At 36.6% G+C, this 14035-nt stretch overlaps 1 protein-coding gene and 1 pseudogene across 1 annotated transcript in view; one reads left to right on the top strand and one right to left on the bottom strand.

Moving 5' to 3' along the window:
• Positions 1-305: 305 nt before the first annotated feature.
• LOC129678302 (probable ribosome biogenesis protein RLP24) lies at positions 306-777 on the top strand (annotated as a pseudogene).
• Positions 778-3717: 2940 nt separating this feature from the next.
• Smarca5 (SWI/SNF related, matrix associated, actin dependent regulator of chromatin, subfamily a, member 5) overlaps positions 3718-14035 on the bottom strand; it is a 36054-nt gene continuing 25736 nt past the window's right edge. The window contains exons 16-24 of the mRNA XM_055609060.1: positions 13842-13961; positions 12965-13075; positions 12615-12728; positions 12177-12299; positions 8700-8832; positions 8446-8564; positions 7822-8034; positions 5758-5865; positions 3718-4915 (exon numbers count right to left, since the gene is read on the bottom strand). Coding sequence (XP_055465035.1) covers positions 4850-4915; positions 5758-5865; positions 7822-8034; positions 8446-8564; positions 8700-8832; positions 12177-12299; positions 12615-12728; positions 12965-13075; positions 13842-13961 — 1107 coding nt within the window. The 3' untranslated portion in view covers positions 3718-4849. The remainder of the gene's footprint in view (positions 4916-5757; positions 5866-7821; positions 8035-8445; positions 8565-8699; positions 8833-12176; positions 12300-12614; positions 12729-12964; positions 13076-13841; positions 13962-14035) is intronic.

The raw sequence follows: 14035 nt of genomic DNA, 5'->3' as shown, positions 1-14035 counted from the left end.
AGCTGATCTTCCCATATCAATCAATTAACAATCAAAACAAACCCCAACCTCCTTAGCAACATGTCCACGGGCCAACCTCATCTAGAGAATTCCTAAGACTCTCTTCCCAGGTCAATGTCTGGCAGTCAGTTCCATCCTCAAGATCCATATGCTAAAAGGCAAAACTGATTCCAACAAGCTGCCCTCCTACCTCCACACATGTGTTGTGTCATGTATACTTTCACAGACACACACACACAAACACACGAAGTGTAATTTAAGACTCTCTTCCTGGTTTGGGAAGGTGTCTCCCATTTGTGGTCAATATGCGGCAGAAGTGTTATTTCTGTTCCAGGCCCTACCCTGGCCACGGCATGATGTTTGTCCTCAACAACTGCAAGGTATTCGCTTCTGCAAACCTAAGTGTCATAAACACTTCAAGAAGAAGCAGAACACACGCAAGATCGGGTGGACTAAAGCCTTCTGAAAGGCAGCCGAAAAAGAGCTCACAGTGGACCTCATTCGAACTTGAAAAACACAGACATGAGCCTGTGAAATACCAGTGAGGGTTACAGAATGAAACCATTGATGCAATGAAGAGTGGAAGAGATCAACAGAAATGCCAGGCTAAATTTATAATGAACAGGTTGAAGAAAAACAAAGAGTTACAGAAGGTTCAGGACATCAGAGAGGTCAGGCAGAACAGCCATCTCATTTGGGCTCCTCTTGCAAAGGAAAGCAGCTGGAGGGAAAAAAATGGTTCAGCAGTTACAGGACGTGGACATGGAGACATACTAACAGTGCTGCCTGCAACCTGCCCTGTGCACAATGGAAACCAGTGGAGGCTGTGGGTCCCTAAGTTAATGATTGGTTACATAAGGTCCCTCAGACAAAGGGCATGTGCTTCTCTTAAGCTGCAGCCTGGAAAAGCATCCTGTTGTGCATGATTGGTCTCAGCTCAGCGTTCTGCTTCACTGTGCTATGCTCACACAATCACAACAGTTTGTGTGTAGGTGAGGATGTGAACTGTGGGCATAACATGGTTGAGCCATTGTTATACCGGCACCCTGGAGCCGGTATGTTGGAGGAGCCCTGCCGGTTGAGGTTGTAGTTAGTCTGGATAGTCACTCTGAGCTTGCTCTTTCCCAGCAGGACCTCTTGCTCTCTGCCTGACTTCATCTGCAATCTTTAGACACAGATGCCCCTAACCACATTTGATATATGGCCTGACACAGCTCCCTACTAGCTCTCCCCTCCCTGCGCCTATATGATAATTAGGTGCTATGTTTCCATTCGCATGATAGGAACGTGCTATTTAATGCAAATCAAGCATCCTTGGAGTGCCTAGCTCCAACCAATTATGTACACCTATTTTTAGAGCTCCCCACCAGGGTATTTAGAGTATTTAGGGTATTTAGAGACTCCCCAAAGGGTATTTAGCCTTTGTTCTCTGGAATTAAAGTTGAATTAGCCACCAGCTGGTTCCCAGGGTGTGTGATCCCTGTAAGGTGCTCTACCGTCATTCCAGGCACTTTTAATCTGAGGCCCTCCTGACTTCATGGGCTGCTGGGAGATAGGCCCCAGGCAGAACCAATAGCACCAGGCAACATTTCTGTACTGATTGTCTTGCTAGAGTGAAATTTTTAATGATGTGCTATTTTCCTTGCACTTGGATGGTGTGTTTATTTGGGCTATTGGGGCAGAGATCACAGAAGGAACTATTGACAATCTCAGTCTCTTCTGTTTTGGTCTCGTCTGTTTAGTAGCTTCTTATAGCTGCATACTGGCCACTTGTAATCCAGCTACATTATGTTGGGCTATCTGACCTGCTTCAGCCACTCTGCAGGCAGCTGTGACGCTGGCGATCACACACCTTACTTACTTTTCCTTTTTGGAGAAAGCTCAACACAAGTTTTGATTTCTGTCCTAGCAGACTACTCTTTCCCTCCATCCCAGCAGTAATCTAGTAACAGGAGAATCCTGATGCCTTCATAATGTATTGGTTTGTTTTTGAGACAGGGTCTCTCCATAGCTCTGGCTGTTTTGAAACTATGTAAGTCAGACTGCCTTGAACTCAGATTCACCTGCTTCTGCCTCCTGAGTGCTGGCATTAAATGGGTACGCCATCAGAACACCCCCCACCATTTTTGTTTTCTTAAAAATCCAACCAAACAAAAAGAAACTCTTGCTTTTGGAAAATAGATTATAGATTTTACTAGTAGAATGCTGCCCATTATTTGTAAATAAATATAACCCTTTATAAAGTTAAAAAAAAAAAAAAAACCTCTCTTCCCAGGTTATTCTAAGTTATACCAAATTGACAGTTAAAAACTAGCCAGTATATCAGCCACCACTTAGTTATTAAAAATTGCCCAAATGTTCAGCACTCTTCCTTTACTGTCTGATACATTTGGTAGACTGAAACTTGAGAACAGGAAATCAATTGTTGAAAGCTGTTACATCTATTCCATTCAAATGAAGGAAAACAGTAACTAATGGGTATACCGAGGCCATCTACTAATGGATATGCCGATGGCATCTCAAACTTTCCCTGCCTCAAGCCCGTAAACTCCTGTCATACCTTCAGGGCTGCTAGGAGACTGGCACCAGGGCCTGTGCGTGCCAGCCATAGGAACGACTCTGCATTCGGCATTCTGGAATGCTGCCACTGCTGACAACCCTCGTGCTACACCCTGAGGAAACACAGCTCTAGCGAAGCTGGGCTCCGGTCACTTAGAGGCTGAGTGCACTGGAGCCTGCCTGGAACGCGGTCTTACTGGGGAACAGATGGCTGGGCTTTGGTTTTGCTTCAGGCACCACCACCAATGGACTAATCTGTAGTATGACTTCCAGTTCTATGTTCACCATTAACTCTTTTAAGACATGGACAGTTCAGAGTTAGAACACGCGGACCTTCCTTAATGAGCACATGTGGCATTCCTTCCTTCTAGAGAAACATGCACTGCTATCTAAATGGGCCCAGAACAAGTCTCCAACACTGGCTAAATCATGTGAAATATGGCTAGTATCTTCCACATTTTTTCACCTAAGATTTCTCTTTATATTTTTTATATTTAAATCTCCAGGTCTCTAGGAGCCAGGTGTGGTGGTGCACACCTTTAATTCCAGAACCTAGGAGAGAGAGGCAGATGATCTCTGAGTTTGAGGCCAGTCTGGTCTACAAGGTGAGTCCAGAACAGCCAGGATTATTACACAGCAAACCTCAAGTCTCGAAAAACCAAAAAAAAAAAAAAAAAAAAAAAAAAAAGGGGGGAGGGAGAAAGGGAAGGAAGGAAGGAAAAAAAGAGATCTAGAGATCTCCAGGTCTCAAAAGACCACATCATGCTCAATTCAGCTTCCTTCCATTGCACAGCACCTCCCAATTTCTCTCCATTTCAAAACCTCAATTTTGTGACCTTTATTAAGTTTTCTTCAATCTTAACATGTTTTCAATTATTTCCTCCAAAATAAGGCCACATCTAATGCTCAATATTAACCAACTTCACAAGAACATGAAAATTCAAATTACAATTTCCCAGACTATTTTTCTTGATTGACATCAGCAATCCTACTTGAAAATCAGACATTCACAGTACAAATAAGCAGTCTTTTTAGTGACTTGTAGATAGAGAAAAATTTTCAGAGGAAGAGACTAGAAAAATAAGACTATCGCTTATGGGGAAAAGTTTGAAGTTAAGTAAATGAGGAAAAAGAAGCAAAGAAATGGAAAGAAAACACTTTAAGGATTATAAAAGTTATATTTATTCACGATGCTACATTTATTGCACTCCCTTAGAAAAATGGAGAACTGCGCATGTACCCAATTTGCACATATAAAACTTTATACAAATGGCATGTAGCACATAAAGGCCTCTGGGTATTCCTGCTTCAGGGCATCCAGTTGACCAAGTCTACTCCATAGAAAATAAAAACTGGAATTACACTCCATCTTGCTACTAAGACTTAGAAGATATTTTAAAATATAATAAAATAAAATTTTCATTTACTCTAAAAACTCAAAAATACTATAAACTGAGAGGGTACATTCTATTAGTATTGTAACAGTATGACAAATTCACACCTCATTTTGGCTGGGTCATTCAAATTAAAAAAAGAAAAATCACCTTATTTCTGACATTATCTTTCTAAGTTGTGGCTGCTGCAGGCCATTTGTCAAAAATATTTACCAAATACTTAAAAAAATCCCTTTTACAAAATAATACATCACCTTAAAGAACCAGAAAATACTAAATGTCTTTGGCTATACAACTAAAAAAGGCCATTCTCCCAACAGAATAGGGCACATTCACCTCAGAACCATAGGAACAGAAAGTGTTAACAAAAATATGCATAGAAATCACAACTTGTCTTGCCTTCCCCCATTCTGTAATAAGCAAGAATGCAGTTTACACAATTTTTCCAGATGAGACTCAATAGTACTACAAAAAATTTTTCCAACAAAGGCAAAGAATGCAAAATAAAATAATTACACAACTAAGTTGAAGGGACCAATCAAATGTTATTTGTAATTTTTTTTTTACTTGTTTGCTTGTTTTTAAGCTATACAAGTGTCAAAGTAGTAACTGATAAAAAGCCACAATCCTCACAAATGAAACTATTAGAAAAATAAATCAAATGAAACATTTATTAATAAATGAAGCCTGTTTTATTACTTCAAGTGTTAATGATAAAAAAAATTCCAGCACAGCTGTTGCATTTAAAAAAGTGAAACTACATACTATGTTTCTAGCTCAATAAGCAGATGGACCTGATGTCTTTGAATGACATAAGTTGAGCACTGTACAGCACATCTTATGAAGACCCGTAAATTAAAGAACTACTAGTTAGTGATTATAAGACAAATATTTGTTCATAGTTTCAGCTTCTTTTTTCTTCCTCGGCCATCAGGGGCACCATCCATTTTACGTTTCTGTGTCTATGAACAAACACAACAATTAGTTCTTGTGACAAGATAAAAATAACAAAGAATCAATATACTCTCAAACATGCTACAGCACGTTAGTAGTAACTAACATACAACAGGACAGGACAAGACTTTTCTCCAGAGATACAGAATAAATCTCCCAAAACCACTGTCACATCTCCAAATAATTTACTGTTGTTACATAACAAGATGCCTATTTCCTCCTGAAATACTTATATTTAAACTGCTAACATATTACTAAGACAGTGAATCCAATCTTAGAAGACTATCACAGAACTTGTAAAGTTACTGTTCTCTAATATTCCTGAAAGTCTCCTAAGATTTCAAGAATTCTCAAGAACAAGTATGCACTCCTGGCAATCAGAACATACTTTCAGAAGGACAACATGCTTTCCCATATTTAGTGCATCAAATTTAGTTTATATTTTCAGCTAACTAAAATATATTATTTCAAAGAAAAAAGACAAAATACTTTAAAAAGGTAGTTTGCTAGTGAGTAAACCGCTAGTCATGAAAGCATAAAAACCTGAGTTCTAAACCCCAAAACTCATTAAAAGCCAGACATCCCCATCATTGAAGAGTACAGGGCAGGAGAAGAGGTGCACAGACAGAACAGCCAACCTAACCAAAGTGGCACGCTCCAAATTCAGTGAGACTCCTGTCTCAAAACATAAGGTGGCACCTGACTGTCAACCTATGCCTCACCCACTGGGTATTATCACACATATGTATGAGCAACACCCCCCCACACTCACACACACGAGTGTGCACAAAATATCCAAAAGTCTATCATTCCCATCATCTATACAGTTTACATATTAGTGAATACTCACGGAAGGCTTTGGTCCTCTTTTCTTTTTCTCTGCCTTCTCCTTTTCTTCTAGCTCCATATTTTCTCTTTCAATCAAAGTAATTAAGGTATTACACCTCCGCTGGAGCTCCTGCATTATAAATATAAGTGGTAAAGTTGTTATTTCCACCTACATGTTATGTTGTCAGGACTTCATCTCTAAATATATTTTAACAAAAACAAAAATCACTCAGATATTCCCAGAAGACTTAAAAAAACAACAACAACAAAAACTAAGCAAAAAGAGGTTAATCTTTACTCACAGACCATGCTGTAAAAATACAAAAAAGGAAGTATTTCATGTTTTTACTTCATTCTTTAAAGCAGCACTAACAAATGGTCAGGGATGTAGTTCAGTGGTAGGTAATGTGCCAATAAGCAAACAAATAACTTACGTTTAAACATTAGCATACATAACAAAACCAAAACCAACTAGAACTTAAGAGATAAGAATAATCTTTTCTCTAAAAGCATTGTCATCTTAGTGTATATGCACATGAAGTCTATGATGACTTTTATCTACCTCCTTTCTCTACCAATCTATGTGGCCTCCAGAAGAGATGTGAAGTATAATGGAGAAATAGCAAATAACACTCACTAAGGTAAAAATCCATTTGCATCACTTTTGCCAGGAGCTCATTTCCTAACAGAACTAAAGAGTTTTGTTTGCTTGTTTTAGTCTCTTATATGTTAAGTAAAACTTTTACACAGGCAAAACCACAGTAAAATAATTTTGAACTACTTGGTAGAAGCTTCATGCATGGCTTAGTATTATTTCCAATAAGAGATAAGACAATAAAACAATAAATAGCAAAATTGTGTTTCCTATAAAAAGCATGCAAAGCCAGGCAATGGTGGTGCACACCTTTAATCCCAGCACTCAGAGGAGACAGAAGCAGGTGGATCTCTGTGAGAGGCCAGCTGGTCTATAAAGCAAGTTCCAGGACAGCCAGGGCTACATGGAGAAACCCTGCCTTGAAAAAAACAAAAACAAAAAAAGTGCAGTACAGCATACAAACCAATGTTTTTTATCAAGTGCACTATAGCAAACATACCCCTGGTATACCGAATCCTTTGACCTTCTTGGGCAAGAATTATGCCTCAATTATTTATCACAAAACCTATATATATTAATTATTTTCTGTGCCTTAGCATATAAAAAGTTCCTTATTTATTTATATAATTCCTTATTATGTAAAAATAACATCTTACATAAAAGAAACACAGGAGAGCATAGAGCAACTCAATCTTTCAACTAATTACACTATACTAATAGTATCTTCAGGGTAGCTCATGCTAATTACATTTCTCTTAACAATGGCATAAAATGGCAGACTTAACAACTACTGAAAAAAGTATGTATTTTACCATGATCAAATGTACCCATGGCTATGTACATTAACAAGATATTTCAAGTGCATACATTTTGTTTACTGTGGTATGTTTCAAACTTAAGACTGCTCAACCTTTGTACTTTCATTACTCTAACAAAGGTCAAAGGTGCTGAATTACAGAAGATAATCCAAAGGTAAACTTTCTTGAAATCTAACCTGAGGATGTTAGAAATGGACATCTCTCATTAGAAACAGCCAGACATTAGAACCACAAACAAGAGCCAGTCTTTAATCAGTATAAAGAATACTGTTCTATGCCGATCAGCCATCTTCTTAAAAGAACGCAGATCCAGCATCCTGATGGACAGGTAGATACCTGAAGAACATTCTTCTCTACAGAACTGTCTACTTGCAAAATCATCATGTTCAGGAGGTGAACCTGATGGTAGTATTTCTCCTCACTTAGAACCTCATTAGTGCTACTGTATAAAGCAATGTTAAAACATATAACATTTAAAGAAGAGACAATTTTTCAAATTACCTCTCATGTTTTCAAATTGTGGCTATGAGTAACAGGTGAAATTACTTAATTTCTGAAACTAAAGAAAATCTACTTCAAGGATGTTTTTTTTAAAGTTAACAAATATTGAACAAACATTGAATATACTTATTCTGAACTCTGCTGCATTACACAAAAAACCTTGAATACTCACCATTGCAGTTCTGGACTTGAGAAACCAATCAAATCTGAACTGAGGGGAATTTCGAATACATTGTCGTAATTCATCATAAACATTTTCCTTGTCAAATCCAAGCTTGTGCAGCATACAAATAAGAAAACGGTCCTCTTCCTCAGTGTAGTTTTTTCCTTTGTTAGTACCATATGATATTCTTAGCTGATGAAAGGGTGCTTTATACCGGCCAATCTACGAAAGCCATATTTTATATATATATTATATAAAATACAAGTCCTGTGAATCCATACTATCCACATTAATCTTTCCTATAAGTAACCATAAATGTTTCGTTTCACATCAGAATTTTTCATCTAGAGACTCTTACCTGCCCTTTGTACTGTAGTACTTTTATAGTGTTTCATGTTTATAACTATGAGAAATGAGATCTAAGCTTTCCAACACTTAGGAAGAAGCAGAGTCTAGCACATTTAAACCAGGCTATTAATTCAATATTCAGGTAAACTATGTTAAGAAAGTTGTAATTTTTCTGAAGAAATCTTAAATTTTGAATTATAATTTCTTTTCCTTTAACACAGCTCCCTCATCATATTCACAGACTAGAGTTACACTAGCTACTTACTACACTTAATATACAAGTACCTTTGTATCTAGTGCTTTCTTGATACTTATTCTTCTTTGAATTCTTGCCTCTCCCCTTTCAATCTGAGCCATAATCTTCTCTATGTCCTGGAGCTCATTGCATCTTTCCCAGAACACAGCTGTAAGAGTATAAAAGAATAAATAAGTGGAGAAAATGAAAAAATATAAAAAAGAAAACAGGAAGTTTCCAAAAACCTTCCGGTCAACTCTCAAAGAGTAACAGCATTCTTATATTAACAAAGTAAAACTATTACCTGAGTATTCAATGACTTCTTCTGGAGTTTTTCCTTCTACTTCTCTGGCTATATTTTCAATATCATCACGACCCCACTTCTCATTAGCTTTGATAAACTGGTTAAAATCTCTCTTATTCCAATTAGTAAACCCCTAAACAGCAATAAGGAAAATATTTAATCACAGCACATAGGACTTAGAAAATAATGCTACCATATTTTCAAATACTTTTAATATTATTAGAGGAAAAATAAATCTATCTTAACTAAGAGTTTTGGAGTGTTTACCTTTTCATGTACACACTTTTACCAGTACATTATATAGTTCTAAGAAACCTGAGCAACAAACTCTAAAAGGAAGACAGTAAGGAATGTTACATGAGAAGGCTAAACAATACTTATTTAAAAAAAAAAAAAAAAGCTTTGAAATACTATTAAGCGCTTGTAAGGAAAAGTAATAGATAGTAAAAATAAAAAATGAGCAGGTAGAAAAATGCAAGAAAAACAAAGCTTAAAAACTAGAACATGGGCTGGAGAGATGGCTCGGAGGTTAAGAGCACTGGTTGTTCTTCCAGAGGTCCTGAGTTCAATTCCCAGTAACCACACGGTGGCTCACAACCATCTAAAATGAAATCTGGTGCCCTCTTTTTGGCATGCAGGTGTACATGCAAATATATATTGTATACATAATAGATAAATAAATCTTAAAAAAAACCTTGAACACATGTGAAGTGAAAGTGAGGAAGAGAGACTGGGGTGGTAGAAAAAGAGAGGAGAAAATGGAAGGTAACAGGGTTAACCAAAACTAAGCACGTAAGAAGTCATATGGAAATCTACTACTCTATATGCAAACCCCATGAACCTCTCTTTTCAAAAAGAGCCAGTGAGATGGTAAACATACCTGCAGCCAAGCCTGATGACTTGAGTTCAATCCCTAGAATCTACACGGTAAAAAGTAATGACTCCTGCACCAAGTGTCCACACACATGAACCTAATTATATTTGTTTTTTATCAGTCTCTAAATAAGGTGTCCTACATGGACAGATAATGCTGATCCCAAAGCCATGGGATCAAACAAAACTGCCATTGCCAGGTACAGGACACCGCCCATTAAGTTGCTGGTCAGGAAGGTTCCTAATCGCTGTTGGTCAGAAACTCCAAAACAATACAGGCTATTGCCATTGTCCTGGTTGCCCACCAGGCAACTAGATAGTCAGATAGCATACAATTTGGTTGCAGGATACAGAAGACTCAAGCTAGACTCAACTGAAAGCTTCCTCCATGCTGGCATATATATAAATAAATACACAAATAAACACTAGTGCCAGAAGTGCTAAACACTACTGCAGACAATGTGGAGCTGTGAAGTGTTACCCTTCTAGCCGTAACACAGCCATTATAATCATAGTGGCAGCAGCAGTTGGTATTCAGTCATGGATGGAGGAGGGGCTCATTCGGCTCTACCCATCGCTGGGGAACTACTGGCTATTGATGCTAAGGGAAGAGGATATTTTCAGTTGTGAGCCACTGGTGAGACTATCATGTTCTACCTAGTGGACAGTTTCATACCCATACTCACATAGACAGATCTAATTAAAAACTCAGTGGGTCCAACAATGGGACCGGGGTGGGGTTTTACAGTGGTAGGAAGGATTAGAGAGATGCTGAGGGGCAAGAGCTGACAGAATGCATGGTATGAAATTGTCAAATTTTTATAAAAGGGTAGATTAAAGATCAGATTCTCCAATGTTTGTATCTCAAAGATTTTTTTAAAGATATTAAGCAGATTTCATCAGGACTGGCTTCATTGTCTTCTTCTGTGGACTGGTAAGGCTGCTCCCCCCTCAGGTGGAAGTGATTAAAGAGCTAGCCCATGAAGAGGGAGGAAGAGTGAGATTGAGAGGGGGTGGGGAAGAGGACTACAGCTGAGATACAAAGTGAATAAACTGTAATTAATAAAAATTAAAATTAAGATAAAATAGTAAGCAGAATACATCTGAGAGAGGGTTACTATCTGGAGTATACAAGAACTCCACAAAATTAAACCCAACTCAAAGAACCCTGTAAGTAATGGGCTAAAGAAATGAAAAAGCAGCTTACAGAAAATTAAATACTAATGACTAACGAACATATTTAAAAAAAAAATCAATACAAATGGCTAATGAACATACATAAACTATCCAATTTTACTTTTCAATAAATAGAAATTAAAATGACATTGCAATTTTATCTCAGATCAGAATGGAAGTCATGAAGAAAATATCAAATACTGACAAGAATGTAAACAAAAAGGAACCATTATATGCTGGAATTATATGTAGGAATTTAACCATTAACCATTATATGTAGGAATTTAAACTAGTACAGCCACTAGAAGTCACTATGGCAGGTTTTTCTTTTTAAGACTTAATTAATTTTATGTATGTAAGTGTTTTATATGAATATACGTCTGTATCATGTGAATCCTGGAACTAGAGTTGTGGGTATTTGCAAGCTGCCATGTAGGGACAGAGAATAAAAACCTGATCCTCTGCAAGAACAAACAAGTGTCTTAACATCTGAACCTTTTCTCCACTCCATATAACAGTCCTTTTACCCAGAAGACTCCAAATCAATGTATCTGAGACACCTGTACATCAATGTGTATTCAATAATCATCCTCAAGAGCTAAGTTATGAGACCAACTTAGTTGTCCAAAAACACAGGAAAGGATAAAGAAAATGTAGCACAAGTAGTGTGTGGAAATCTTTTTCAGCTAACAACTATTGTTGAGAGGAAAATGGAAGCAACTGGAGATAATCTTACTAAGTGAATGAAGCCAACCCCAAACAAACACTGTATGTCTTCCCTCGTTTGTTGTATCTAGACTTTATGTAGACACCTAAAATTTTATATATATATATATATATATATATATTATACACACACACACACACGACACACACATTATGATATGAATGCAGAAGGGAGAGTAGAAGAACAAAGGAGACTAACAAGTAAAGAGGAAGGGGAAGGTGGAGTGTATAGGAAGAATGTATACAACATGACGTATAGTTGGTATGATGATTTTTTTATGTAACAGTACCAAGTAAAATGACTATACAAAAATTTTAAACTTTTAAATTAATTATCAAATAGAAATTTGTGATTTAGAATAATTTGGAAGTATGGGAGATTCACAGAAAGCTAGCAATACTGAAATCAAGTTCTACAGAATACCAACTCTAATTACATATTCTTTAAGCTCAACTAGTACTGAAAATTAAATGCAGCAGCATGCATTCAAGCTTCCCCATGCTTAATTCTCCTCCCCTACCTCTTCATCGTGCTGGCGACTAGAGCTGGAATGCCTGTGCTGGAGAAGCACTCCGGTATTCGATTGCATTGTCAGCCCCAATTACTCTCTCTGAAAGCAGAAGTCTGTACTACGTATGCCTCAACATGCCTAAAACAGTACTTTACAAAATGACTTAATTTGCATTACTCAAAAGTTATACCTGTGTCAGAAGCTTTTCTTTTTCTTCTAACTCCTCATCATTAAGTGGCTCCGCTTCATCAATTTTAAGCTGTTCTTCTTTCTGTGCCTGTGCTGCATTAGGTAGATCAGGACTCCGAGGCACCTAACAGATGTTTTCCAATGCCATCAATTGGTAAATTTTAAGAGGCTTAATAAATTCTTAACAAATTAGCATTACATGCTTTTCAATATACCCATGAAATTGTTTAATTTCCAATGTTACATCTTTAAAAATTATTACTCATGAATTTTTTCTTTTCAATGAAAACTCAGAAAGTTCATATACTAAACATATAAAACTAGAATACAGCAGGAAACAGGATTTCCTACCAGGCTCAAGTTACTTAAGCAAATGTCAATTAGCAGTTTTGCCTTTGTGCTTCTAAGTAGAAAATGCATAGGGAAGAATTTTAATCACCTTGTACCCAATAGTTTTCCTGTAATACAAAATTTCTTTTTCCAGTAATTCAAATAAACGTGGGGGAAAGAACTGGAAATCCTGAACATTTGGTTGTTTTGGAGGTCGAGGTGCCTAAAGAAAAATAAAAACAGTATTGTCCATTAAAAAACAAAAACACACATATACAGACACATCCATACTGTCATTTCCTAAACTATAACAGCCAATTATCGAAGAGAATTCACCTTTAAATAAAAATGAACTGACATTAATCAAAATGTAAACAAATTTAACAATAACACAAACCATAATTCTCAATTTTATTTTGTTGTAAAAATTTGAGAAACACTTCCATGCTGTCACCTTACCTTGGGTGCTTTAGGCTCACTGACACGGAGAGCTTCCCTGAAATATGCATCAACAGCATAGTTGGCTTTTCTTTCTCTTTTAGGTGGTTCAATCCACTCTGTGAATGCAATCTAGGATGTGGGGAATAATTAAAAGCACTAATATCATTATACACAGCAATAAAATACCAACAGTGATTTATAAATAAAAATATATTGACAAAATACTAGACTAAAAATACTGTAAAGGTGAAGATTATGGTATTTTTTTTACTACGCAATTAAAACAGAGGACAAAATCTATAAAATACTACAGAATATATACTAAAGTCCAAATAAGAAAAAAATAGACATAATTTTCTGAGAAAAACTTCTGAAACTATGTTCAGTACTTGTCTAAATGTTAAGCAATAGGAAAGGCATTTCTTCTATTATAACATTTGACAATTTCTCTCTGTAATAGCAAATATTGCTAATGAAACTAAATCATTTTGCTAACAACCAATTCAAGTTCTAAGAAAAATAGCCTGTGGCATTTTTATTGACACTCAGTTTACTTTCAAACATTCCCAACTATACTCTCACTACACAAAACTGCTTTCAGTAACAGTGTACAATGAACTTTATCATATAAATTAAAAATACTCCAAACTCGCCAAGCAGCACACATTTATGACAGCACTAGAGAATAGAGGCGTCAAAGGCCAGCCTCAGATAGAAAGTGGGGGCCACCCAGCACTGTGTTAAGACCACTCCTTATTAGGAAGTAAGTAAGCAAGTGATCAAATCAGAGTTTACAAGCTCCAACACTACTTAAACAATGAAAAACCTAGGCTGTAAAATAATATCTAACAAAAGATTCCAAGTTTTCATTAAAACTTCATTGTGAAATAAATACCTTTTGTTTTTCTCTGTAGTCTTCTCCTTCGAAGTTATAAACACTGGATTCTGTATCCATTGTAAAGTTTCTAAGAGAGCTTTCACCCATCTTGGAGAGCTTTTCATTCATTTCTGCAGTCTACACAGAAAAAAAAAAAAAAAAAAATCTTATTGAAAGCAAAATAATCTTAAAACCTGTAGTCAAAACAGATT

Source organism: Psammomys obesus, unplaced genomic scaffold (genome assembly GCF_907164565.1).
Source record: "Psammomys obesus unplaced genomic scaffold, mPsaObe1.curated_primary_1811, whole genome shotgun sequence".
NCBI lineage: Eukaryota > Metazoa > Chordata > Mammalia > Rodentia > Muridae > Psammomys > Psammomys obesus.
The sequence above is the reverse complement of the archived record's forward strand: the minus strand, read 5'-3'. Positions and strand labels throughout refer to the sequence as shown.